The sequence below is a fragment of the Poecilia latipinna genome, unplaced genomic scaffold (genome assembly GCF_001443285.1).
Source record: "Poecilia latipinna isolate Pla-1442-1.1 unplaced genomic scaffold, P_latipinna-1.0 Scaffold979, whole genome shotgun sequence".
NCBI lineage: Eukaryota > Metazoa > Chordata > Actinopteri > Cyprinodontiformes > Poeciliidae > Poecilia > Poecilia latipinna.
This window is the reverse complement of record NW_015113595.1, coordinates 49,387-73,780: the sequence shown is the minus strand read 5'-3', so window position 1 is coordinate 73,780 and position 24,394 is coordinate 49,387. Positions and strand designations below refer to the sequence as shown.

General features: G+C 41.9%; 3 protein-coding genes across 8 annotated transcripts; 2 read left to right on the top strand and 1 right to left on the bottom strand.

Moving 5' to 3' along the window:
- The first annotated feature begins 793 nt into the window (after positions 1–793).
- cmya5 (cardiomyopathy associated 5) lies at positions 794–5,053 on the top strand. Its single transcript, XM_015050199.1, has 11 exons — positions 794–928; positions 1,017–1,235; positions 1,327–1,349; positions 1,959–2,083; positions 2,187–2,321; positions 2,414–2,560; positions 2,698–2,845; positions 3,572–3,705; positions 3,792–3,900; positions 3,981–4,157; positions 4,245–5,053. The coding sequence occupies exons 2-11, from the start codon at positions 1,044–1,046 to the stop codon at positions 4,501–4,503; spliced, it is 1,449 nt and encodes a 482-aa protein (XP_014905685.1). The 5' UTR covers positions 794–928; positions 1,017–1,043; the 3' UTR covers positions 4,504–5,053.
- Positions 5,054–5,455: 402 nt separating this feature from the next.
- On the bottom strand, positions 5,456–13,223 carry mtx3 (metaxin 3). Of its 5 annotated transcripts, XR_001427138.1 has the most exons (12): positions 12,921–13,211; positions 11,205–11,274; positions 10,883–10,959; positions 10,273–10,365; positions 10,003–10,185; positions 9,835–9,911; positions 9,591–9,748; positions 9,300–9,388; positions 6,980–8,293; positions 6,566–6,763; positions 6,340–6,454; positions 5,456–6,251 (listed from the first exon to the last, which is right to left on the bottom strand). XR_001427138.1 is itself a non-coding variant. In XM_015050204.1 (9 exons), exons 1-9 carry the CDS (start codon positions 12,999–13,001, stop codon positions 8,198–8,200), a joined length of 924 nt encoding a protein of 307 aa, XP_014905690.1. In that variant the 5' UTR covers positions 13,002–13,211; the 3' UTR covers positions 6,877–8,197. The 5 variants fall into 5 exon arrangements, 3 of the variants coding, with proteins under 3 accessions (XP_014905690.1, XP_014905691.1, XP_014905692.1); XR_001427137.1 differs by having other exon boundaries at positions 6,340–6,763; XM_015050204.1 differs by lacking the exons at positions 5,456–6,251; positions 6,340–6,454; positions 6,566–6,763 and having other exon boundaries at positions 6,877–8,293.
- Positions 13,224–14,481: 1,258 nt separating this feature from the next.
- Positions 14,482–24,335, top strand: thbs4a (thrombospondin 4a). 2 transcript variants are annotated; one of them, XM_015050198.1, is made up of 23 exons: positions 14,494–14,916; positions 15,797–15,994; positions 16,075–16,322; positions 16,405–16,507; positions 16,585–16,676; positions 17,245–17,296; positions 17,391–17,590; positions 17,677–17,814; positions 17,912–17,992; positions 18,068–18,220; positions 18,309–18,413; positions 18,495–18,602; positions 19,085–19,244; positions 20,003–20,121; positions 20,193–20,245; positions 20,330–20,414; positions 20,513–20,609; positions 21,397–21,575; positions 21,720–21,768; positions 21,890–22,086; positions 22,157–22,329; positions 23,193–23,332; positions 23,426–24,335. In XM_015050198.1, the coding sequence occupies exons 1-23, from the start codon at positions 14,844–14,846 to the stop codon at positions 23,467–23,469; spliced, it is 2,847 nt and encodes a 948-aa protein (XP_014905684.1). In that variant the 5' UTR covers positions 14,494–14,843; the 3' UTR covers positions 23,470–24,335. The 2 variants fall into 2 exon arrangements, with proteins under 2 accessions (XP_014905683.1, XP_014905684.1); XM_015050197.1 differs by having other exon boundaries at positions 14,482–14,916; positions 18,309–18,602.
- Positions 24,336–24,394: the final 59 nt, after the last annotated feature.

Below are 24,394 nucleotides of genomic sequence, written 5' to 3'. Positions count from 1 at the left end.
AATAAATAAATCCGATTTGACAAAAAATTGGAATTGGGTCATTCAGGTTGCAGTGTGAATGCACCCTAAATTTTGTCACACCCTCATCATGTCTTTGTCAAAGCCAAAGCCTGCAGCTCATGTATTTTAGAAATAATTAAATGCTGATGACATTTGAGGATATTTTTTAAATGTTTTTTGTGGAATCCTTTATGAGGCCCAACCTCACGTAGACTCTGCCTCCAGTGGGCCCCTGGTCTAAAGCATCTGTCAGGTTTTATTTCATGTCTGCCTGCATTTGCACCTTTCATCGTCCCATCACCGGCTTCTTTGTTTCTGTTTATGAAAGACACGACGCTGGCTCCACGTGTTCCGTGTTGTTGAAGGTGACATGCAATTTTACTCTCCCACCACGAGGTGTTTTCATTTGGGCCAAAGATATTCAAATTTGGTCTCATCTGACCAAAACATATTCTTGTAGGGTTGCTATGTTTTTCAACATGATTATGGTGAAGTTTAAATTTGACTTGTCCGGATTTCCTTCTCGCCCCTCTTCCATAATGATCAGATTTGTAAAGTGTATTACTAATACTTGTCTTAAAAAAACAGATTATTTTACTTAATCTGTGAATCTCTGCAGCTCCCCCAGAGTCACTATGGGGATTTTTACTTTGTGAGTTTTTACCTTGTCTTGGTAGTTTTGCACTACTTTGCTTTGATTCTTCACATTAAATTCCAATAAAAAAAACTCCCACAAACGTATATTATAATAAAACAAAATATAATAAAACAAAATGTAATAAAACAAAATGTGCTCTCTTAGGAACAGTACATGTTTGATCTTGTCTAACAGGAGACTCTGGGTAGCTGGATCTCGGAGCTTCAAGCCAGATCAGAGAACATCGAGGACCTGGTATCCGAGCTAGAGCTGGCCTACAACTCTGTAGAGGTACGGCGTTTTTAGCAGCTGGTCACCATGCAAGCCGGTGGAATCCAAACGTTGTCTCTCTCTCTCTCTCGACTCTCCTGTTGTCCAGGACCAGTTCACGGAGAGCGAGGCAGCCATGCGGGCGCAGAACGAGGAGATGATGGCTCTGGTGATGGAGCAGTACAACACCATGTCCATCAGCATGGAGGAGGAGAAGAAAGCCAAGCTGGAGCAGCTGTACGACAAGATTGTCTCCTACCAGGAGAGCATAGACTCGGCCAAAGCCACTCTGGAGACCACGGCCAGGGAGGCGGAGACGGACGCCAGAGTAAGTCCTGGACACTCGCTTGACTGGATTTATCGGTTTGGCAAATGATTCAAGCATTGTAACAAAGATCTTTAATCTTTTCTCCCAACAGTCACCAGAAGACATTCACGCAAGGTATTTACACCGTTTCTTGCTCTGCACATGCAAATCTTACTTGTGGTATGAACCAAGTGTTGTGCAAAAGTCTTGATTAATCCTTTTTGTTGTGCCTCCAAGTATATAGAGATTTTAGCTTTTTGAATTAATTGTAAGATCCTTTTTGCAAAAAAGGAAAAAAAAGAAACTATACAGAAGACTGCAAGCCTCCCAACTTTCGAGGCTTGCTCAACTTGTTCAGCTCCACAAGACACACCGTGTACTGATTTAATTTCCTCTGACATTTGCACCATTCAGACACTTATCTACCTTTTAAATTAAATATTTAGGCACTTTTTTACAGTATTTTGTCTGAAGGGCATTTATTTTCCTCCTGTTTGTTGAATCAAAGAAAGATAACAATATTGATAGATGTATAATAACATTTTAGCACCAAAGAGCTACTAGCTGAGAGCTTCCTTCTCTTAGGTCCTGTTAAATCTTTGCAGATTTTCTTTTTTGATAAACACCCAGATAAAGACCCAGAGAGCCCCTAATGAAATCACTTAAACAGACTACGAAAAGTCCGGCTTTCAGAAACTAAACACAAACTAACTCATGCTGACTCCAAGCATTTTGTACGGACAGACTCCAAGCTGCTCTGGACTCGGCCTTGATGCTGGAGCTGGGCCCTAAGGGACTGCTGGTGTTCGAGGATTACACCAAGACCAACTCCTCAAGCTCAAACCTCGCACAGCGCAAAGGGATTCCAGGTAGCCCCTGCTTTAACTCTCTCGCTCTCTCTGCACACGTGTCTTCTGCATGTCTCTGTCTGTGATGCATTTGTTCCAGTTACTGATGGTGTGATTCCCTCAGTGCCCCAGAGACCCACTCTGCAGCCCCAGGAGCGCGGCTCAGCCTCCGGCAGCAGCGTCGCCGTTTACTGGAATGTCAGTCCGGGAGACGTCATAGACTGCTTTCAGGTCTACTGCGTGGAGGAGCCACAAGGAGGTGAGAACGGGGGAGTTAGTGGCAAAGTTTAGTTTTTAGTTTTTTAACTTTATTTTAACTAAACTTCCATTGGTGGATTTTACTGCTTCCAGCTGTGTCAGAGGAATACCGCGTGACGGTGAAGGAGAGCTACTGTGTTCTGGAGGACTTGGAGCCTGACAGGAAGTACAAGGTGTGGGTGATGGCCGTCAACTACTCTGGCTGCTCTCTGCCCAGTGACAGACTCATCTTCACAACAGGTTAGCGCACATCTTGAAGCTTACTTTCATTTGGGCTTATAAAACTGCTCTTAAATGCTTTTTTTTTTTCACCGGAAAGAGCTTCTTGAATTTTTTGAAATGCGATTTCAAACCTTGATGTTGTTGTTTTCTGGCAGCTCCATCCGTGCCAGTGATCAACACCGAGCGCAGCAGCGTCATGTGGGACTCCGCCACGCTGAGGTGGAGCTCAACTAATCCATCTCCAGGACTGAGTTACACTTTGGAGTACTGCCGACAGTACGAACTGGAGGGAGAGGGACTCAGGTGGGGGTCTGTTGGTGGGAATGACGCACATCTGAAACGGTTCATTTCTGGTGCGCATCATTGGGTATAGAACCAAAATATTGATGTTCCTCAAACATTTTGTCAGATTACAGCCAAAAACTTCTACGTATGTGGGAATTTATCTCTTTGATCAACACAAAGTAGAAAGAAAATGATATGTAAGGTTTTTAATTGGTTTTACAAATAGAAATATGTGGGGGGGTGGGGAATCGATTCAGCGAATCCTGAATCAATATTTTTGAAATCAACATTTGGATTAAATTTAAGTTTCTGTTCTTTTGTTCTTTCTTGAACATAAATATCGGATTTGTGAAGTGCACAACTAATCGCCCTGCCGGATTGATACTGAGATTAAATTACTTATGGGTATCAGAGTAGAGGGTTACTAAAGACACGTTCAAGACAAATGTTTCAGATTTTTTGCAAAAAACAAAAACAAAAAACAAAACAAAAAGTAAAAACATTTTGTTTTTCTAATAATCAGTATTTCTCTTTTTTTGTGAAGGTCGATCACACTAAATTTCAATTAAACAAAGTGAACCTTTGTGGTTGTAGCCCAACAAAAAGTGGAAAACTTTAGGAGGTGTGAATACGTTTGCAAGGCACTGTTTCTTCACAGTGCAATTTTTTTTCCTGCTACATTTTATTATACAGAACATACATGTCAAACCAATGCATGTGCTGCGTGTGGGGGCGTGTTTTCAGATCTATCGCGGGAATCGAAGGGTGTGAGCAGACGGTCGTCCTGCAGCCGAATGAGAACTACCTGTTTTACATCAAAGCTGTGAGCGAGGCTGGCGCCAGCGAGCAGAGTGAGGCCGCACTCGTTTCCACTAAAGGTGCGAAAGCCTTCAAATCTCTGTGTTTATTTGTGGCTGTTTAATTTCCACGTATTTCGCTCACATCTGTCTTGTTTTTTTTTTAGGGACCAGATTCCAGCTGCTACAGTCCTCCGCTCACCCGTCTCTGAAGCTGTCAGATGATCGCACCACGCTGCAGTACTCCCATGATGCTCACCGCGCTTCAAACGAGGAGTAAGCGTAACCCAGAAACAGCTGCTTTCCGCAGCCAGTATAGGGAGATTTTCATCTGGCCACCGTTTGTTTGTTTCCAGGTGTCCGTCCATCCTGGGCGAGTTGCTGCCTTCACGAGGGATCTACTACTGGGAGACACTGGTGTCAGAAAGTCCAGCTTACAGGCTTGGAGTAGCGTGCAGTGCAGATTATCTGAACTGCTCACTCGGAGAAAACAGCTCCTCGTGGTGCCTGCAGTGCAGTCCTGGACCATCAGGGTGCGCAGAGGAAAACCGTTATTCATTACGAAGAAACTCCTTGTTATGATTTGAGTCTAAAGCCTTTACGTTCCTCTTTCTGTCCAGCTGTAGGTATCAGTTACTGCACAGCGACGTTCAGTCCTCCGTGTTCGTCACAGAGAGTCCTGAGCGAGTGGGAACCCTCCTGGATCAGCAGCTGGGATGCCTGTCTTTCTACAACGCCCGCAGTGGCCAGTTGTTGGGTTCCTTCCCGCAGCGAGGCGGCCGGCCCTGCCGCCCTGCTCTGGCCCTGGATCAGCCAGGCAGCCTGCAGGTCTGCATGGTGCCAGAAATACCCGAGTTTACAAAGGACCGCTTGCTCTGACACTCGCCTCGCTCACTGTAAGGTTTACAAAAAAAAAAAAAAAAAAACCTGGACATTTATTGGTTTTATATTATCTCAGTTTGTAATGATTCAAAACGACCACTGCTGGAGAATACTGTTACTAACCTGATTATAAATGTGTGTTTTTTTCCTAAAACGTCTCGATCAGAACTGACTTCTTAGAAGCAAACTAAATTAAATGTGTTAGTGTATCTTATAGCAGAAGTTATAAACCTCCCCTTCGCACCAGACTGCGACTGCGATGTGACATAAAATCAACACGTCGCCTACTGTTTTAAATATGCTCCAAATTTCTGTGGTGAGATAGTTATGGGTCAGTGTCATGGTGACCGACTATCTGAGTTTGGGTGCTGCATGGGGCAGCGGTGGTTTATCCATGAAGAGTGACCCAGATGTCTTTCCAATTGAGTTTGGAAAGGCGAGGTTGTCAGCAGCCAAATGGTGATGACTCGGCTGCAAAAAAAAAAAAAAAAAAAAAAACAACAGAATGACTCCAAACTGCTGAAATGCACAATTCACACTCTGAAAATCAAAACACTAAACACCCTCCCTGTTCTCACTCTATTTGCACAAACAGATCAATCTGTGAAATTTGGAGGCACGCACCCCCAAATTTCACATACCGTTTGACCCGAGTCCATGGGAATGAAGTTTATATTCACAATGTGTCTCTCGTGCTCCTAAAGACAACTCCTGGCATGTCCAGCAGTGACGAAGGATGAGAAAGAGGAAGAAAAGATCATGACTGTAGTTCCCTCCCAACACATTATCACCAAAGTGATTATGGAGGTGCGGAAATCTTCCATGTAAAGCCAATGTGATTAAATTTAGAGAAACTTTTACAACTGCAGTCAAATAATCCTGGACGTTGGAGAGTCTCAGTCTGGCGTGAGGGTGGCCTCAGTTTCCAGATTGTTTAGTTTTGTTTTTCAAGAGACAATGGGAATGCTGTGGTAATTTTGTAATGACTCATCCCTGTTTGAGTTTTGTACCGTTTTAATACTATTTTATGTTTTTCTACATGTTACATGATCCGGTGGGCATGCATGTTGTCAAATCAAACATCGTTTGCATTTAGTGTATGTAGTTCAGGGCTTCTCTTCTCATAGTACGACTGTAAGTTTATACTTCCAAGCTGATAGTTGCTGCTTTCAAACCGTTTCATACTGTGAAGTTTTTTTGTTCTTTTTTTTTGTAAATAACCTTTTTAAACAGAAGTGGCCTCTCGTCAGCGTTATGTGTTACTGAAACTCTTATTTTTATTATTTTGTAAAATAATTTCTTTTTCTGAAAAGTCTGGATGTTTTTAAGATAGTTTTGTTGGTTTAACATCATTTCACCGCTAGAGGGCCTCAGCACGCCATCTGCTGTAATGTTTTCCAGTACATTTCCCCCATAAATAATAAAACCAGACCTGGCTTCACTGTAAACCAGGACTTACACATTTGTAGAAACATGTCTACTTAGTGATCTGTTTCACTAATTCAAACTTCTTTATTAAAAATAAAAAAGGCCTTTTGAAGCCAATGTCACCCGCTGTTGTACTTTCCCGAAGGACACGTTGTTCAGCTACTGTGCAGCCACTCACCTTTTCTAAGGGGGAAGAGAAAGTGGGACAGAGGAGGGCACACACATGCAACCTATCAGGGACACTTAGTGGTCTCGGCTTCAGGAGTTGGACTGCTCTGCTGCTGCATGGCTTTTCTGAAATTATACTTTCTGCCTTCCTGTAGATGAGACAGCAAACACATACAAGTTGTTCAAGTACAAGTGGGAGCAAAATGTAACTTTTTGCTCTTCATGCTACCATCCTACATCATGTCGAACACTTCAGCATCACGCTGTGAGGAAGGATGTTTTTCTTTAGCAGAGCTGGGGAAACAGGTCAGAGTTGATGGGTAGATGGTCTGAACTAAATTCAGGACAATCCCTGTAAAAACCCCAATAAAAACAGTCTGACATTTGTGATCGTAATGAACCCAATCATGAAAAATCTCTAGAGGTATTAATACTTTTGCGAGGCATTATAAAACTAACGCACCTCAGCAGGAGCCTCTTTTTACAAGACCAGCTTAGCCTGTATCTGATGTCAACAAAAGCGTCATTTTTCCACATCTGCAGCCAAAACCAGACTGAAGTTCTGTGTCTCTTCCAACATCCAAACAAGGGGCCACATTTATCGGAAAGGTGGGTGTTGTTACGAGAAAGCACGAGGCGCCCAAAAACCTGTCCGTGTGACCTGAAGGGATCATTTTCACCGTTTAAATGTTTGGAAATGCCACCAGGAGTCTGTTCGGTTTGCAAAAGGAAAAAAAAAAAAGAAAAAACTAACTAAAAAACCCACAGATGTCGTTTCTGTTTGGTACTTTTTGTATTTAAATAATGTAAAGGCATGTTATGAACAAAAGCAACAAACATGGGAAATATAATTTATGACGTGTGTATAAAAACTCACAGGAACATTTTGGAAGAAGAAACCAGCAGTCATGAAGGCACACTGCAACCATCTGTTGACTGGCAGCAACAATATTTCTAAAAGATGGCGCTTCAGAGGGAATGTAACACTGAATGTGAGGAAGTCTGGTCAGAAGATGGAAAAGACGGGGCCTGTTAACGCATGAAGAACTTCATAGTATTCAGTCCATAAACAAAAACAAGCAAAGCAGCTAATGAGACTCACTTGGGTTTAAACAGAGGAAATAAACAGGCACAGCAAATCACGCAAAACATGGCAGAAAAAAACAAATAAATGTGCAAAAATAGCTGCATAGAAACGAAGGCAACAAACGAGGCGGTTTGATTGTTAAATGTCACAATAAGACACACATATGCACACACACACAGAATCAGTCCCAAATGTTATGCGTGAGCAAGTCGATTCAAAGTGCAAATCTTTAGTGTTTTTGACAAAACTGATCAGCCCTAATAGGAGGAAATCACAACAAAGCAATTATAATCATCTTATTTAAAACTATGGAAGCAACCCTCGACAAAAGAAAAACTGACTGAATGCCTGCCATCCTGATTGCATGCAGACTTTAGATTTACTACTGCAAAAGAAATTACTGAACGTTTTACAGCCGATGCGAAAAATCTAAATAAAACATCCTGTGCTCTCGGCATATACCCTCCACAGTAAATAACGCTTTTTAAATGGACGGATATTAAATATTCTCAGGCTTTAACAAAAATCTGCACCACAACACAGGCTGCAAGAGATCACCTCAAGCAGGAAGAACTTAAGAGGTATATCCCTGTAAATAAAATCAGCAGAACGATAAAAGAAAAGCAGTGTGCACCACCAATGTTCCTCTCTGGACGTTTCGGTTCCTTTGGCGTCCCTTTCAATATTTCGCGTCTTCGTCATCCAGCACCGCTTCGTAGATTTCCACTCTTGACCACATGCATGCTCTCTTCATTTTTATAAATACATCTCACATGCACTTTTCCTTCGTTCCTGATGAACATCTTTAAAATCCATCGTCGTCATAAAAATAGTCTCTTAATTATACAGTCTTAATAACATGATTAATGAAAATTCTTCCATTTCAGCCACAGTAGTCCTGGTTCATGAGTTTTTTTTTCCCCCTTGTCAGTATGTTGGGTTTGGTTGAGGTCAACACGGCACTGCCCAGCGAGTCGTGCAGCTGGATCAGAGCTGGACGGTCGGTCGTTAGGCCGGGGTAGAGTTCTTTGAAGAAGACAGACTGGGTTTGGGTTCGGTTCTGTGAGGTTTGTGCTGCGGGCTGCTGCGAAGGTTGTCATCCATCTACAATTACAAAAAACAAAACAAAAAGCAATTCAGCTCTTTCTGCAAATATAGTAACATTCTGTGTCAGAAATGTTCACAAGTCCATTTTCCTCATCGCATACATGTCGTCTAATCATGAATTCGACACCAGTAATCTCTGTCCTTGAGCCTAACTTCACAAATAAATATCTAAATATTTGTCTTTAGGTTTATTTTGCTCTGCAACCAGTCAACCTAAGGTCATATAACAGTGTTCAGTTACACAGTAAAATAAAGTTTGGTAAATGTGATGAAGCAGAAGCCAACAACGACAGATCCTTCTGAGCTGATAACAGACCTGTGAACATCACAGGCTAAAACAACAAACAAACAAAGTTTGAGTTTTTAAAGTGTAAATGTTCCAGTCAGATCAGGTCAGTTTGGCTCAAATAACATAAGTTTGCAAGATAAGATGAAAAGATGCTCATATTGCCTAAATCTTTGCTTTATTAGCCAATGTATTTAAGATAATAACAACAAGGCTATAGACTTTTGCCACTCCTCTTAGCATCACTAAATATAACCATCTGGCCTTAAAAATTCACGACTTCCTTCCAGCTTCCTTCAGCCAGTCTACATGTACAACTTGGAGGTGTGGACTCTTCTCTCCAGCTCAGAGCTCAACCATTAAGATGCACAGTGGAAACAAATCTCTAGGGAAAGGGTTTTTCCTGAGAATTGTTTGGATTGTTCATTAGATTTGCTTGATGAGACCCTTTATGTTGCAGACAGGAAGACATTATCAGGTTAATCTGAGCGTTACTAGCCCTACCAGCTAATCCTCATTAAAATGATCTGAAGACAGAGCCACACAGGTATGAACTAGTTAAACATCGTGAATGAGAAAGAATTTGCAGACACCAGCTTCTGCTTTATTTTTAATGTTTCATTGCCGTCTTAGCATCTAAATACACAACTGTGTCGGTGCCTGCTGAGAGCGTCCAAAGAACAGATGCAAAAGAGGAGAAATGGAAAGCAGAAGCACCTTTTCTATTAAGTTGGACTCTTTGTTTACAAGCTGTGTTAGTTTCTGCAGGTTGGCGTCCATTGTTTCCTGAACAGGCGGAAGAAGACCTGGAAAAAGGTGGAAGGAGGACGATACACACAGAGAAGAAGAAACATCAAAATGAGAGAGGTTTGATGAATTAGGACAGAAAAGTAAAGCAGGTGCAAAGAAACAAAGAGGTGATTGTGTTAGTTTAGCATCCTCGTTATTGACGTGATTTCATCACGATTAAGTCCTACAGAATATTTCCACTGCGTGCAGCGATCTTACGGGGTTCATCCGGACTGAAGTGGGCTGCGAGGACGTTGTCACAGAAACGAGTGAGGTTGTCCAGCTGCCTGAGGTGGCTCTGCAGAGGGCTGCTGGCCAGGTCTGCTTTGTGAAGCGGAGCCAAGAAACCAAACGCAAAGGCATCCAGACTGGTTGGGCTGTGTAAACGACATATCGACGTATGTAGAGATAATAACTTACAGAAACGCTTAAAAAGGATTTGCTAAAAGGTAAATTAACTCACGAGTTGTCAAAGAAATAGTCTGCAGTTCCCAGTCTGTAGGAGAGGAGGTTCAGGCACTCTTTAGCATCACTGTAGATCTGATGTGAAGCAGAAAAGAAGCATCACCCATGAAATACCAACATCTGACTGGAAACCAGCCGGAGCCGACGGCGCTTTGGGCAGACTTGCCTTTCCCTCCACCTCAGAGATCCTGTGCAGCAGCCCCTCTCCTCTGGTTACCAGGATGCGAGCGAGGGCGACATTTGCAAGGCGACTCGGGATGAAAAAGTTTAGCGGGAACGGTGAGCGGGAAGCAAACCACGGCCGTGTCAGGTTGCTGTAATTCTCTGCATCCACCCAGAATGTGTGCAGCTGTAGGCAACAAAAAACATTGTCTTGAAAATTTTCATTGCATTTTAAAAAAAAAGAAAAAAAAAGGGAGAGGGGCAACGCTGGTACCAGAGCTGGTCGCAGTTTCTCCTCAAGTAGAGCGATGTAGGCCATTGTGTCTGCTCCCTGTCTGGCTGTCAGCTCATAGTCTGCATTAAACCTCTGCAAGAACAGAACAACAGTGATGCATATTACTGCTGATTCCATCAAATATGCGTGAAAAATCTTATTTTCTTCTTTTAGGTCTGTTGGGTTTAACAGCACTGATACAAAATCACCTTAAACTGCTTCTGGTTGTTAATGCAGCCAAGAGAGCTGCTGATGTCTATTCTTCACATTGCAGGGGTCAAGTTGCAAGCACTGTGCTGCCAACTAGTGGTCAGAGTGCAAACAACAACTGGCTGTGTGTGCTGCAGTTAAAATTCAAAGCCATGTTTGGCAATAGAAGCAACAATGAAATAATCTAAATGGTACCCAAAAGTGGCAAATCTGTTAAATTACCATTATGCCCAAGTAAAGTAGGTAAAGATGCTAATACTATCCTAATATTCTGTTGTTGGTCAAATAGAAATCATAACATTATTCTGATTTCATGTAAGAAACAGTCTTTTTATATGGGGTCTGTCAACTAGTTTCAGTTGTATCATTGTGTAGACCCTGAACAAGCCGACCCAGTCACCTGTTTCCTCAGGAAGTTCAGAATCTGTGTTGGTTCCTGAACAACAGTGTCTCCACAAACCAGCTCTGGGACGCTCGCTGGGGACAAACGAGAAAAAAATAATGAGCAGACTGAAGGTGACAATGCAGATATAGAGATGTAAAGCATCCTCATTAGAAACTAAACTATGGATCCTGTGAATAAGATATGAATAAAGTAAATGTCTAAACAGTTTACCAATGTTTAACATGCACAAACCATCTCAGGAGGGAAGAGCACTCTCCTCTCCTGTTGCAGTACTCTGACCACAGAGCTGCACAGGTCATGTCAACAAGAGGCCCACCTGTTAAGGTTTTCCATGTCCAGTCCACAGGAGAAACTGAGAGCTTTGCTCCTGAAAACTTTGCATAGGCCTGGAGGGAAAAAAGGAGGAAAAACTGGTAAGAAAAAGAGAAAATTGATAATTCAAATTTGTATCAAAAGGTTTTCTGCAGAAATGACAAATCCGCATAGAAAACATTGTCTAAGGAGTGTTTTTAGGTCAATATTTCTCACAATTTTTCTATTTCAAAATTCCACATTTTTTTCAGGTATTTACATGTTTAGTTATATCCATCTTTCACACTTTAAAGGGCTATTTCACAGCTTTTCAGAATGGATAACATCTCCACCTGTCCAATCTGAACTGGATTATATTACAATACACATCATTTAAAGCACAAACTGACATCTTTGAGACTTTTATTGTTGTTTGAAAAAATGTACCAAAAACAGTTCAATGGCTTTCAATTATTTGTTCTGCTTCAGATAAAAAGAAATTTGAAGCAAAACCCAGTTTAAGAGTCACAGTTCGAGGTTTTAAACGTTGACTTGAAAGGGCTTCGCTATCAGTAACAGTAAAACTTTTACAGCTGCTGCATTTTGCTTGATAAAAAAAAAAGCTTGTACATGTCCATTGAAAGATCCAGATTGGACATGGCAAAATATGGAAAACAAATAAATACATTTTCTCAGATCAGTTCTTTCTGAAAATTAGAATATTACAACATCTTCAAAACAGGGATTAATACCATAAAATATCTGATACGATGCATTTTATTACTACTGAGTCACATAAAGATAAGCAATAATAAAAAATATAATAGACTGTACACTAAGATCAAATGTGCAACGCAATAAAATTCTCTACACAAATACAAAAATACTCTGAGTATTTTTACTTAAACTAAAGAACAAGACTTAATCTAAAGTTATTTCCAAATACACCTTTAGTTACATTTCATTGTAGGACACATATTTAATCTGTGTAAGTATAAAGAAGTAAATGTCCTTTCAGATATAGGAGGAATTAAGAAACGTGCATACGTTTTAACTTCATATTTTAGTTGATGACATTTACTAAATACTTTTGAGCAAAATGAATAAGAACAAAAATGAGAACAAATTATGCAAAAGATATAAAATTTTTGTCAAAATGTTTTTGACTAATAGGTTATCATCAACACTGTAGCTTATACTACGTACTTTAAAATACTGTAAATGACTATATTATGACTATAAACAAGAAAAAGTGCTCCCTTGTGGCCAGAGTTGGTACTGCATGTGCTCAATGACAGCACGTCCTACAGCAATCAAACGCTACCGTAGACTTCCTGCAGGTTTAATAGCAGGTTTATGGTCAGCGACTAGCTAATAAATAAGCTGACATGGAGTCAAAAGAAACAAAAATAAGAGTTTTATCAAGCTGACCTTGAAGGACAACATTTATTTAAATGGAGGAGTGACTTCTGACAGACAGCTACACATGAAGGACAAACCTCTGCAGGCAGCAGCTCTTTCTGTGCAGCTGCGGTATTCAGCCGGACAGGACATTTCATCTGTTCATCCCACAGAGCTTCCTACTGTTTCTAACAACACTGCTGCAGCTGCGTTAGCATTGAAGCTAACGAGAGGAACAACAGGAGACACTCTAGCGAAAACCAAAAAAAGGTACCCCGGCTTGTTAAAAGCTGCTGTGGACGAACAGACTGACTTTGTTGAGAGCAAACGGGGATCTTACCAGAACTACGAGAGAGTCGGTGTGGACAGAGGGAAGCCCCCAGTCTCCTCCCCAGCATCTCAGCTCCATGGCAGCCGCCATATTTTTGATTCATACAGAGCTGAGGACGTGACGGCATAGCTGTCACATCTCTGCGCGCGAGACAAATAGATCAAAGAAACACGGGCGAACAAGATATGAAAATAGTCAGAAAAATTAGGTGAAAAGTACGATCACTACGTTAAACAAAATGTCCAACGTTATAAAAGAAACATTTCTCTGTGTTCTTACACCAAGTGCAAAATAGTTTTCTTTTTAACTGTCCAGTGAAAACATATAGAATTACTTAAATTAGATGATTAATGTACACAAGTCTTAAAATTTTATATTTTATTTGGATTACAAAAACATTATTAAAAACAATATGTTTATTTACCGTATCTAAATGGTGTTTTGTAGGGAAAAACAGATATTTACAACTAAAACTGTATGCTACCATTTGTGTATATTCTGTCCCTTACCAGAGTCAAAACTTTGTCTTTCAGAATCGCCCAAGCTCACTTAGATTGAATGAAATGCTACATGTTCTCTATTGGATTCAGGTCTAGACTTTGACCGGGCCATCTTAACACATGGTAAGTTGTTCCATTACAGCTGTGGCTGAGTCGCTTTCTGCTGAAGGATGAACTATGATCTCAAGTTGGATCCAAACTTGGGATGCATTACTTTATAATGTTGCTTTAAACATCTCCATAACTTTATCCCTCACCTGGCCGCTGATCTTAATCTTTATGATGCTGTTTGCTCAATAATATTCTCTAACAATCCTCTGAGTGTTCACAATTTAAACTGAGATTATATTTTAGGGTCTGAAAACAAAAGTGCACCACACTTTTCAGAGTTTTATTTGGAAAAAGGAATTTTGAAAACCATGAACACTTTTTCTTCAACTTCAACATTGTATTCTACATTGAATAGGTCTATATAAATCCCAATATAAATTCAGTAACATAATAAATCTTGAAAGCGTTGAAGGGATTTGGATACTTTGCAATGCACTTCGAGTTTTATCCCACAGCTGATGTAACGCTGAAGTTTGCCAGCCGTTTGGTCAGAGTCCAGAGAGCCAGACTCAGCCGGATGTTCAATGGAAACGCTCAGAGGAATGGTAAATGTCTCTCTGACTTAGACAAACAGCTGTTAAAATATGCCTGAGGTCAACAGAGAAAGCGTGAACCAGACGTCTATTGTTCCATATTTCCACTCAAGTCTTACCCTGTTTGTCCTGCTTTTCCTGCAAGCCTGCACTAGATTAGAGAAAAAAAGGGCTGCAGTGGCGTGTAGAGGACATAACCTGGAAACATAAGGAGACTGAAAACATCTGCCTTAGATTTATACAGATCAGCAGGCTGTTTAAATATTACCCAAGGGGATCACATCCATTTCTGAGACGAAGTTTTGCAATATCTGGGAAAAATGACAATTTCCAGAATAGTTATTTTTTTCAGATGGCTGGGTTTGTGTATAGAAGTTTTAAAATATTTCATTTTAAAACACAAGACGCACAAAACTCAAGAAATTCTATGTTTACCTTGCACTGAATGTGCTCATTAGAACAGAAAATTCACCCATGCAATGGAAGTAATCGCTCCAGTGCCTTGTTTTGTATTCAGATGTTTGCAATTACTGTAAGGGTGATGATATTCTGACCAAACTGTATACATAAGACGGTACAGAGAAGCAACTCCCCCGCAATTATAACCAAACACAAGTACTCACTTACAGTGCCACCAGTGAGCAAGGACACTCCCCTTTACTTTATAAGCTGTGCCTGTGGACAAAAAACAACATCTAACCTCTGCCGTGTGAGATCTGTCCGTTCACCTTCATCAGTCGACAGGAGACTTCTGAAATATTTTCTTGAAGTGTCGCTTGGTGACTGGAATGTGTTTCCAAGCAGCAGCTCTATGGCTGGTGCTGCAGCAACTGCTGCTCACTGTCTCAGCTGAGGGTATTGGTAAGTACCGCTTCTGCTCTCGTGGAAAACATATTTACCAAAGATTTTGGTAGTCTGTAGCTATGAAACGTTTTCCATTTCAACATGAGAAAAAATAGGAGTGCAGATGCAGTGGAAGGTGAACTTAAAGCAAGTTTTTTTCCCCCTGAACTTTAGAGTCTGATGTTGTGATCTAATGACAAACCAACCTAGACGAGATGGCTTAGGGGAGCACATTACTGAGATCTAAGCTTTCCCAGAGTCTGCATTCAACTTTTTTCATTCAACTTTGTGTCACTTTGTGTTATTCTTTGAATCCGTCATTTGTGTTTGTGCATGTAAGTGCAGCACAAAGAGGTTTTTCCTCAGTGGACAGAATTTACTGCGGCTCTATAAAAACACAGCAGGATGCTAACATGAAAGTTCACTTGCACACACAAACATACATATATGCACGCACATCACAAAGGGCTTCTGTCACACTCAGCAAAGAGCCGCAACACAGTGACTCAGGAGTAGTAATTGGGCTACACCGGATCACAGAACCACTTAAAGTCTGCCAGATAGAGCACTTTACCTTCGTCCGCTCTCTCCTGAAAGCATTAATGTGATTTATTGAGATTTCACTTTATGAATTGTTTTCATTTTAAATTCTCTTACACATAGACATCTGAAAAGCGTGGTATGCATGTGAAAACCTCCCTGAAGCTGAAGTTGAGATTAAAGACTCCACACATGAAGCAAACGCTGAATTATGCACTACAGTAGTTTGTGTTTACAACATGCAATCCCACTAAATTACACTGAAAAAGGATTAATAAGCTCTTTGGTCCCTCTAATTTACTGCTTTGCTGTTATTTGATGCGCAGCCCATTCCTCTAACAGCTCTCTCCTGTGTTAGTCTACGACCTGCTGGTGTCTCCAGACTGCCTGCCAGACTTGCTCCAAGGAAGCCTGAAGAACAAAGGCAGGGATGAGGCGTTCCTCCTCTCGTCCTTCAGGCTCCAAAACAGGGCCCCCACCTCTCTGTTCAGTGTGCTCAACCCCAAAGACAACACCAAGTACCTGGAGCTGAATGTGCAAGCCAAACTGAGCAAAAGTGGGTTTGTTCTGCCAACGCCTCATTGTTCTGTGAGTCCACGCCGGTTCTGATGCCTCTGTTTATCGCTCCGTCTCCAGTGACGCTTCGTTACCAGAAGACCGACGGCAGGTTTGGCACCACCAGTTTCAACCACGGCTCCCTGGCAGACGGACGGGAGCACCACGTCATGATGCACGCCAGCGGCCTCCAGCGCGGCCCGCCTCGCCTTAACATCTACGTCGACTGCAGGCTCGCTCATACTGTGAATGACCTGCCGGCCGCGTTCGGGTCACTCCCACCTGGGCCCAACAAGGTGGCACTGAGGACCCTGCAGTCAAGCGGACAGGTGAATGAGAGATCTGTGATGAGAATGTATGGCTGTGGCCGTTGTTCAGGCTTTTATGCGCTCCGTTTTATTTCTCTGTCAGGATAACCTGACAGACTTGAAGCTGGTCATTGAGGACACCATCGACAACGTGGCCACGCTGCAGGACTGCAGCATGGAACCAGCGGAGTCTCTGCACCTGCTGGGTGTGTTGACATGGGCCTATGGTGTCCCAAGCTGGTTGTGTCTGAGAGTTTTTATGCTGATTCATAACTTTGCTCAGGTTTCCAGGGAGGCAGGGTGGTGCAAGATCAGACCAGCATACAGGAGCTGAAGAGCATGCTGTCTGAGATGAGGGAGCTGCTCCACAAGCAGGTCTTGTGTCCTCTGTCTCCATTTGTCAGTCTGTTTCTAATGCATGGAAAGGGAGAAAGCTCTCAGAGTTGCTCTGAAATAAAGTAAAATCACAATGGAGAGTAGATTTGAGGGAATCATACTGGAAGCAGCTGAAGGTTAGAAGATTTTTTTTAAATTCTTTTTTCAATTTGGTTTCTATGGAGATCCGAAGACGGTGTGATTCAATGAAGAAAAATATATTTAAACAAAAGTTTATTAAATGTTTAAATACTTTGATAATTGTATTTATAAAAATCATGTATAATTATTACGCTATTCAATCTTATGTTCCTAAGCTGTGGATTCATAAAGATATTAATTATATGTTTCTGTTCCATCAGACTAAATAAGCTAATACAGTTTAACCAAGTAGATGTTAGGGGCTGTGTAAAGAGCCACAGTAAGAGTTAGTCAAATGTGAATGTTAAACAGTGAGGCAGAAACATTCTGCTATTTTTTTAGTCTGATTTTTAAGATGTCATCATTCAGAATTTCCATTGTAGCTGAAAGATAATATTCTAACAATGTTCACGATGCTCTGATGTAGATTAAGGAAACAAACTTTCTGAGGAACACCATTGCTGAGTGTCTGGCTTGTGGTAAGCAGTAAAAAAAAAGGTCTTCCTCCTTGTATACAGTGTTTAAACTCTGTTGAAACAAGAGACATGAACTTTTTTCTGTTTTCACTCACAGGACTCGGAGGTAGTCCCACCAACCCTGTCCCAGGTCCGAGTCCTGAGCAGGTGGTCATTCCTTCCCATCTGACTGGGTGCCCGCCAGGGACCTGTTTCAGACAGAACATGTGCATTTCCTCAGAGTCAGGGGGCTTCCAGTGCGCCCCCTGTCCTGATGGATACACAGGAGACGGGGTTCACTGTGACGACGTAGATGAGGTATGGATTAAGCTTTGTAATTCACGTTGCGGCACCTGGCAGCGCTCAGCTACTCATAATCTTTCTTCTCTGCTTTTGAGTTTTAGTGCAGCTTTAATCCGTGTTTCCCTGGCGTCCGCTGTGTGAACACCGCTCCTGGTTTCCGCTGCGAGAAATGCCCCGTGGGATACATGGGACCAGAGATCAATGGCGTCGGAGTGTCTTACGCCAAATCACACAAACAGGTCTAACTCAGCCCTCCCTGCTGTATATTGTAGATCTTTTTACCTCACAAAAATACCCTACCTAGTGTTTTGTGTCTGACGTTTCCTCCTCTCCCAGGTGTGTGAAGATTTAGACGAGTGTCTGGGCCCGCCTGAGAACGGAGGCTGCACCCCCAACTCCCTCTGCTACAACACTATTGTAAGACCACTTTATGTACAGTGTGCCATTTTAATAGATGAGGACAGCCATCTCTGACTGTGTCTTCCTCCTCAGGGCTCCTTCCGATGTGGAGAGTGTAGGGCTGGTTTCACTGGTGACCAGTTGACAGGCTGTCATGGCACCAGACTGTGCCCCAATGGTCAGCCGAACCCTTGCGACGTCAATGGGGAGTGCATTGTGGAGAGAGATGGAAGCATTAGTTGTGTGGTAGGTATTCTCAACAGGCATCGATGTAAAGAATATGTTTGTCACTGCAATATGTTGATAAACTTTTTTGTTGTTGTTGTAATCGTAGTGCGGTATTGGTTGGGCTGGTAATGGCTACGAATGTGGGAAGGACACAGATATTGATGCGTATCCAGACAATAATCTTGTGTGCAGAGACAACAACTGTAACCAGGTACTCCATTCCTACGTCCTCCTCCCATTCTCATGTTCAACCCAGGCTTGCGTCAGAAACTATTGTGTGTGTGTTTTCCAGGACAACTGTGTGTTTGTGCCCAACTCTGGCCAAGAGGATGCGGACAGGGACGGGTCTGGTGACGCCTGTGATGACGATGCAGACAATGACGGCATCATTAACATAGACGTAGGTGACTTAGCTCATCATATGTAGAGTAGATTTGGTGCCTTTCAGAATGATATTTGCGCCTTGAATTTTCATATTTTGTGAGTTTACAACCATAAATTTGATTGTGGCTTTCCCATTTTTGCTGAAGTAAGGCATTCCTACAGCATGATGCTCTCACCACCATGTTTCACTAATGGGGCATGTTATGTTTTGGGTGATTTGTTAGAGCATTTTTAGCTTCACTTCAGAAATATGCATGTTATGGTAAAAGAGCTCTCTAACTGTGTAAGTGGAAGTGACTAAATTAGACATAATAAAGAAAGTTACAATGAAGGCAGTAATCTGATTAAAATCATTTCCACTTAAGTGTTTTCATGTATAATTTTTTTCTTATCTCTGTCAAAATGTTAAAAAAAGTATGAACTATCGTTGCATGGAGGTGTGTGTAACTTTTGTGTTGAAAAAAAACAAAACAACAACAACTAATTTGTCTGTCCCAGGATAACTGCTGGTTGGTCCCAAATGTGGACCAGAAGAATAGTGATAAAGACATCCACGGCGACGCCTGCGATAACTGCAAAACAATCCAAAATCCCTCACAGAGGGACACGGACAAGGACGGACTGGGAGACGAATGTGACGACGACATGGACGGAGACGGTAAGAGTGTGAATAATTAGTTTGATGGCTGTTTATCGGATCAGGAGTGTAAGTTTTTGTTTTATACGTGGTCAGATTATGGGAAGTGGCCTTTCCCTGGTTTTATTGCCTAAATTACTTCAAAAGAAAAGAGGAACCAAGAGTGAAAGCAGTCATCTGATAAAAGCATTACCGGTCGGAGAGGATTTTCCAGAGGCCAGTCTGTCTGGACATAAGAACCTTCCTGTTAGGAGGACGCAGACGGGAACATTTGTTATTGCCTTTCTGTGAAAAACATCCCCCTGCTTCTTTAGTGTCTGTTTCAGTCAACATATTCTACCTGTTAGATCTCTGGGTTTCAGGATATGCTAATACAGAGCAGTGTTGCATAAAAGAACTCCAACTGCTAAATGTTTTCCCCGAAAGCTTTCCCCCTCATACCTTAGTTAATCGGCGTTCGGTGGGAACTCTGATTAACTCCGATGGAAAATTCTTGCCTTTTGTGTTTACCCATTGTTCGGTGTTGGGCTTGGCGGTTCTCCCTCGTCTTGGTCATTCTCGGTAATGTTTTTAACTCTGTGGTCAGATTGCGGAGAACTAGCTCATGTCTGTCTCGTCATTTAGATAATTTTTTCCGTGGCAAGCCATTGCCAGGAGCTGAAGACCACTGGAAACTATTTCACCATCAATTTGAAACAAACGCTGCCATCTGGTGATGCATTCCGACTGCCCTGGAGGCTACATCCAACCAGCCGCTGTGCTTTTAATCCTGTTTCCAGGCTTGAAAAACGTTCTTGACAACTGCCAGCGAGTCCCGAACCCAGATCAGGCAGACAGGGACAACGACGGCGTAGGGGACGCGTGTGACAGCTGTCCTGACGTGGCCAACCCTAATCAGGTAACAATAAAACACCAATTGGGAGATTTCTCTTCCATGTCACCAACTGAGTTTGTGCCACTCGCCTGCAGTCGGACTCAGACGACGACCTAGTAGGAGATACCTGTGATGACAACATAGACAGGTACACCCTGCGTTACTGGCTGATGGTCTTGAAAGTGTTTTTCTTTTTTCTTTTTTACCCGTTTCTTCTTTTTTTTATTGTCAGTGACGGTGACGGTCACCAGAACACGAAAGACAATTGTCCCACTGTCATCAACTCGTCTCAGCTGGACACGGACAAAGATGGAATGGTTTAATCTCGTTCTTTATATTTAATTAACACCTGGTGATAATCACCGATTCATATCGCTACTGTAGAGAGAACCAATCTGTGGTTTCTTTCTTGCAGGGAGATGAATGTGACGACGATGACGACAATGACGGCATACCAGATAGTGAAGATAACTGCAGACTGGTTCCCAACTCAGACCAAAAGGACTCAGACAGTTTGTGTTCTTTTTTTATTATTATTTTGTACAGCTTAGGGGAGAAGTTTGCATACAGTCATCATCTTATCATGCAAAAATGAGTTTTGAATATGATGGACTTTTTTCATCCATTTGGAATCCACATCCTCAGTTACATTTGGATGAATTTCCCTTAGCAAGTTGCAGAGAAACCGCATGTGTTTTGTGGAAGAAAAATATTTAGAGTTTAGTTAAAGGAGGTTGGTTTCCAGGCAAGGACTTAGCTTGCCTGGAAATCAGGCAAGCTAATGATCAACCAGGGTTGAACTTGGAGCCACTGCAACAGCTTAATGTAGACTGATTTATCCATACCAAAGTTTTTACTTCATCCGCTTTGTGCAGCGCACCATCACCGCTATGCGTCACTTTTCTTAAGTTTCAACCCCTCTTTGTAATTCCTCCAAGGAAACTTTTTGTCACCATGGCCAAAAAGCAAATTCTTTCCTCCATCTGATTGTGTTTGGCTTGTCCATGTGAATAGCTGAAAATTTCAGTGTAGCTTGAAGATTTAGTGTTGGAGCAGGGAGTTTATTCTTGTTCTGTATGCCATAACATGTCAACATGAAACTTGCTTCACTGTAGACAGTGACACTGGCATTTAAGCACTTCCAGTTCATGAAATCTTCGGGCCTGGTTGGTACTCAGGCTGTTTCTATATAAAGTTAATTTAACATCCATACCCGTGATGAGTGAGTTGTACATTTCTGACTGCGGTTGTTCAGTTTTAGCGTTTCCACGACAACCAAACTCTACTGATGTATTTTAGTGGACAAAGTTGGAGACGCGTGCGAGGGAGATTTTGACAAGGACAACGTGATTGACATCATCGACCACTGCCCTGAGAACGCTGAGGTCACGCTGACCGACTTCAGAGCCTACCAGACCGTGGTGCTGGACCCGGAGGGAGACTCACAGATAGATCCCAACTGGGTGGTGCTCAACCAGGTCAGCAACGAGGCTCATCTTACCTTTCTTACCTCAGACTTTTAAGCCCATTTGCAGTGGATTTTCCTCCAGAATGTCTTTCCTCGTCAAAGCTCTTTCAGATTATTTTGTTAGCCCTTATAGACGGCATGTTTCCTCTTCCAGGGTATGGAGATAGTCCAGACCATGAACTCTGATCCTGGCCTTGCTGTTGGTAAATACTTGAGTATCTTTGCTATGCCGTGTCCAGTTTTACAATAACTCCAGCTATTTCCCATCTCCCTCCATGGATCCTCTGATCTGGGCCGTTGTTTGTCTCCTGTGTGCATCTCCAGGCTATAAAGCCTTCAGTGGAGTTGACTTCGAGGGAACCTTCCACGTGAACACAGTGACGGACGATGATTATGCTGGCTTCATTTTCGGCTACCAGGACTCGTCCTCCTTCTACGTGGTGATGTGGAAACAGACGGAGCAGACCTACTGGCAGGCCGCGCCCTTCAGAGCTGTCGCTGAGCCTGGAATACAATTGAAGGTTTGCGTGACGTCTGTTTCCATCGGTTTGACGGAGTCCTCCTCGGTCCTACATGGCTCTTCTTCAACAGGTGGTGAAGTCTAAGACGGGTCCTGGTGAGTACATGAGGAACTCCCTGTGGCACACAGGAAACACAACGGACCAGGTGCGTCTCCTGTGGAAGGACCCCAGGAATGTCGGCTGGAAGGACAAGGTTTCCTACCGCTGGTTCCTCCAGCACAGACCGCAGGTCGGATACATCAGGTACAGGCAGACATGCTCCATCAAACACACTGTAGACACAGTTTTAGTGGAAGGCTAACCTGCTTTCATTGTTGATGTGGAATTCATTTTCATTTGGGGGTTTTCCATCAAAATCTTTATGCACAACCATATGTTTTACCACTCTTTAATTTGGCCCAAAGCCTTATAGCATAATGCATCTCAGCCTTATGGATTTTGTTGCCATGACTCTAAAGGTACATATGACCATTGTTAAGTCCATATTTTCTGAGGTCCAGGTCAATACTGAAGCTTTTAATGGTTAACATCCCAGAAACCAGTTTTGATATTTTGGACTCATTGTTCTGTTAGAAAACCCAAACGAGTTCAAGTTTCCACCACCTGACCCGAACTGTTAGTCTTTTAGGAAAGTAAACTGGATTGTAAACCCAAATGAGAAGTCGATAGCAAATCACAAGCAGTGTCTCGTGAGATTCAACACAGCGTCACATGGGAGAGTCACTTTCTATTAAAATCAAGGAGATTACTCTTCCCAAATGTGGAATCAACATCAAAGAGTGTCTGCATAATATAAAATGTGACGTGAATGAAATAAAACATTTTCCAGTATCCAGCCGGCTTTAGGTTACAAGCTTGTTCATCGCTACAGAAGACTGAAGTTAGAGTTCAACTTATATTTCAGGGGGTTCATGCATTAATTTGAACCTTTGGGTAAAATTTAACCGAGACAATAAATTAATATTATGCAGAAAATCTTTGTGTTTAAACAATTGTTTCTTTTGCATCGTTTAAAATAAATGAACACATAATCCCAGAATTAAGTGAATTTATATTTCTGACCAGAAGTGGCTTGTTTTTGTTGTTTCTTTTTATGTTTTACTCAGAGCTCGTTTCTACGAGGGGTCCAAACTGGTGGCGGACACTGGGGTGATCATTGACACCAGTATGAGAGGTGGGCGACTGGGTGTGTTCTGTTTCTCTCAGGAAAACATCATCTGGTCCAACCTGAAGTACCGCTGTAACGGTGAGTGTCTGCTGACTAACAATGCTCTCGTAAATGGAAATGAAAGCTCTGATCATAGAAGTGAGATTTTATTTTCTCCTTTTCCTCCGTCAGACAACATTCCTGACGACTATCAAGAGGTGGAAGGGGCAGAGTGAAGGGGCAGAAAGAGCACCGATGGGGGATTTTTACCATAAAGAAAGACGCTGCGTTGATGTGTTGCTGTAGTAGGTGATAGGTCAGAGGAAAACGGAAGAAACCATTTCAGTGACGGCATTTAGAGGAGCTGAACGTTGTGTTTTATATCCTTTGTTAGTCCAATAAGTAAATCAGCAGTTTTTCCTCATGTTTATGCAATATATCTTCAGTTTATTAGAGCTGCTCAAACATAATAAGCTTTCAATGAACATTTCTTAAATATAATAAAAGCTGCCGCATCTAAAACATTTTTTAAAAAACATATTTGTTAAAACTGTCACTGTGTTAGTGACGATATAAAAAAAGGCAGCTCAATGTTTTTCACAGATTATCTGTCTTATATTGTCACGATAAAGTGGGAGTTTCAGCAAATACTTTTTTTTTTTTTATAAAAATTACATACGGCAGCTTTAAGTAAAATAAATCTTGAAAACTACACAGTATTAAGTATGTTTTAATCTCTGGAATGATGACAACTAGGTGAAATGCTTGCTTGAACACCAAATTTCAGTTTTAGATTACACTATGCATGTACACTCACTCGTATTCATTTAAATGTCTCTAAACAAGCTTCTGGCATAATTTAGATGGACTCTGACCTCTCTTATCAGAACTGGTAGCAAGCGGAAGAAATTTCTGCATCTACTAGTTTCAAGTTTCTCTCTTGACTCGAATTGAAAAGTGAAGAAAAGCAGGTGCAGGTTATAATTTGTTGCATATTCTCCTGAACCATGGACCCGACATGCAGCTTGTGCGTTCTGACCCTGTTTTTAACAATATTCAAATTTATTGAAGTTGTGAATGATGAATAAAGGCCCTAAATTACTGTATATCTCATCTGAACTTTTCTACTGACCTGTACACAGAAAAATGACATCTGACGGC

Excerpts from the sequence above, each read along its gene's own strand:
- cmya5 (XM_015050199.1), top strand. The coding sequence starts at position 1,044 with ATGCGGGCGCAGAACGAGGAGATGATGGCTCTGGTGATGGAGCAGTAC. Across the intron at positions 1,236-1,326 it reads AGGCGGAGACGGACGCCAGA|TCACCAGAAGACATTCACGC; the intron begins GTAAGTCCTGGA and ends TTCTCCCAACAG. Across the intron at positions 2,561-2,697 it reads CAGACTCATCTTCACAACAG|CTCCATCCGTGCCAGTGATC; the intron begins GTTAGCGCACAT and ends GTTTTCTGGCAG.
- mtx3 (XM_015050204.1), bottom strand. The coding sequence starts at position 13,001 with ATGGCGGCTGCCATGGAGCTGAGATGCTGGGGAGGAGACTGGGGGCTT. Across the intron at positions 11,275-12,920 it reads CCGACTCTCTCGTAGTTCTG|GCCTATGCAAAGTTTTCAGG; the intron begins GTAAGATCCCCG and ends TTTTCCCTCCAG. Across the intron at positions 10,960-11,204 it reads GACATGGAAAACCTTAACAG|CGAGCGTCCCAGAGCTGGTT; the intron begins GTGGGCCTCTTG and ends GTTTGTCCCCAG.
- thbs4a (XM_015050197.1), top strand. The coding sequence starts at position 14,844 with ATGTGTTTCCAAGCAGCAGCTCTATGGCTGGTGCTGCAGCAACTGCTG. Across the intron at positions 16,677-17,244 it reads GGGAGCTGCTCCACAAGCAG|ATTAAGGAAACAAACTTTCT; the intron begins GTCTTGTGTCCT and ends GCTCTGATGTAG. Across the intron at positions 18,221-18,308 it reads ATGGAAGCATTAGTTGTGTG|TGCGGTATTGGTTGGGCTGG; the intron begins GTAGGTATTCTC and ends TTGTAATCGTAG.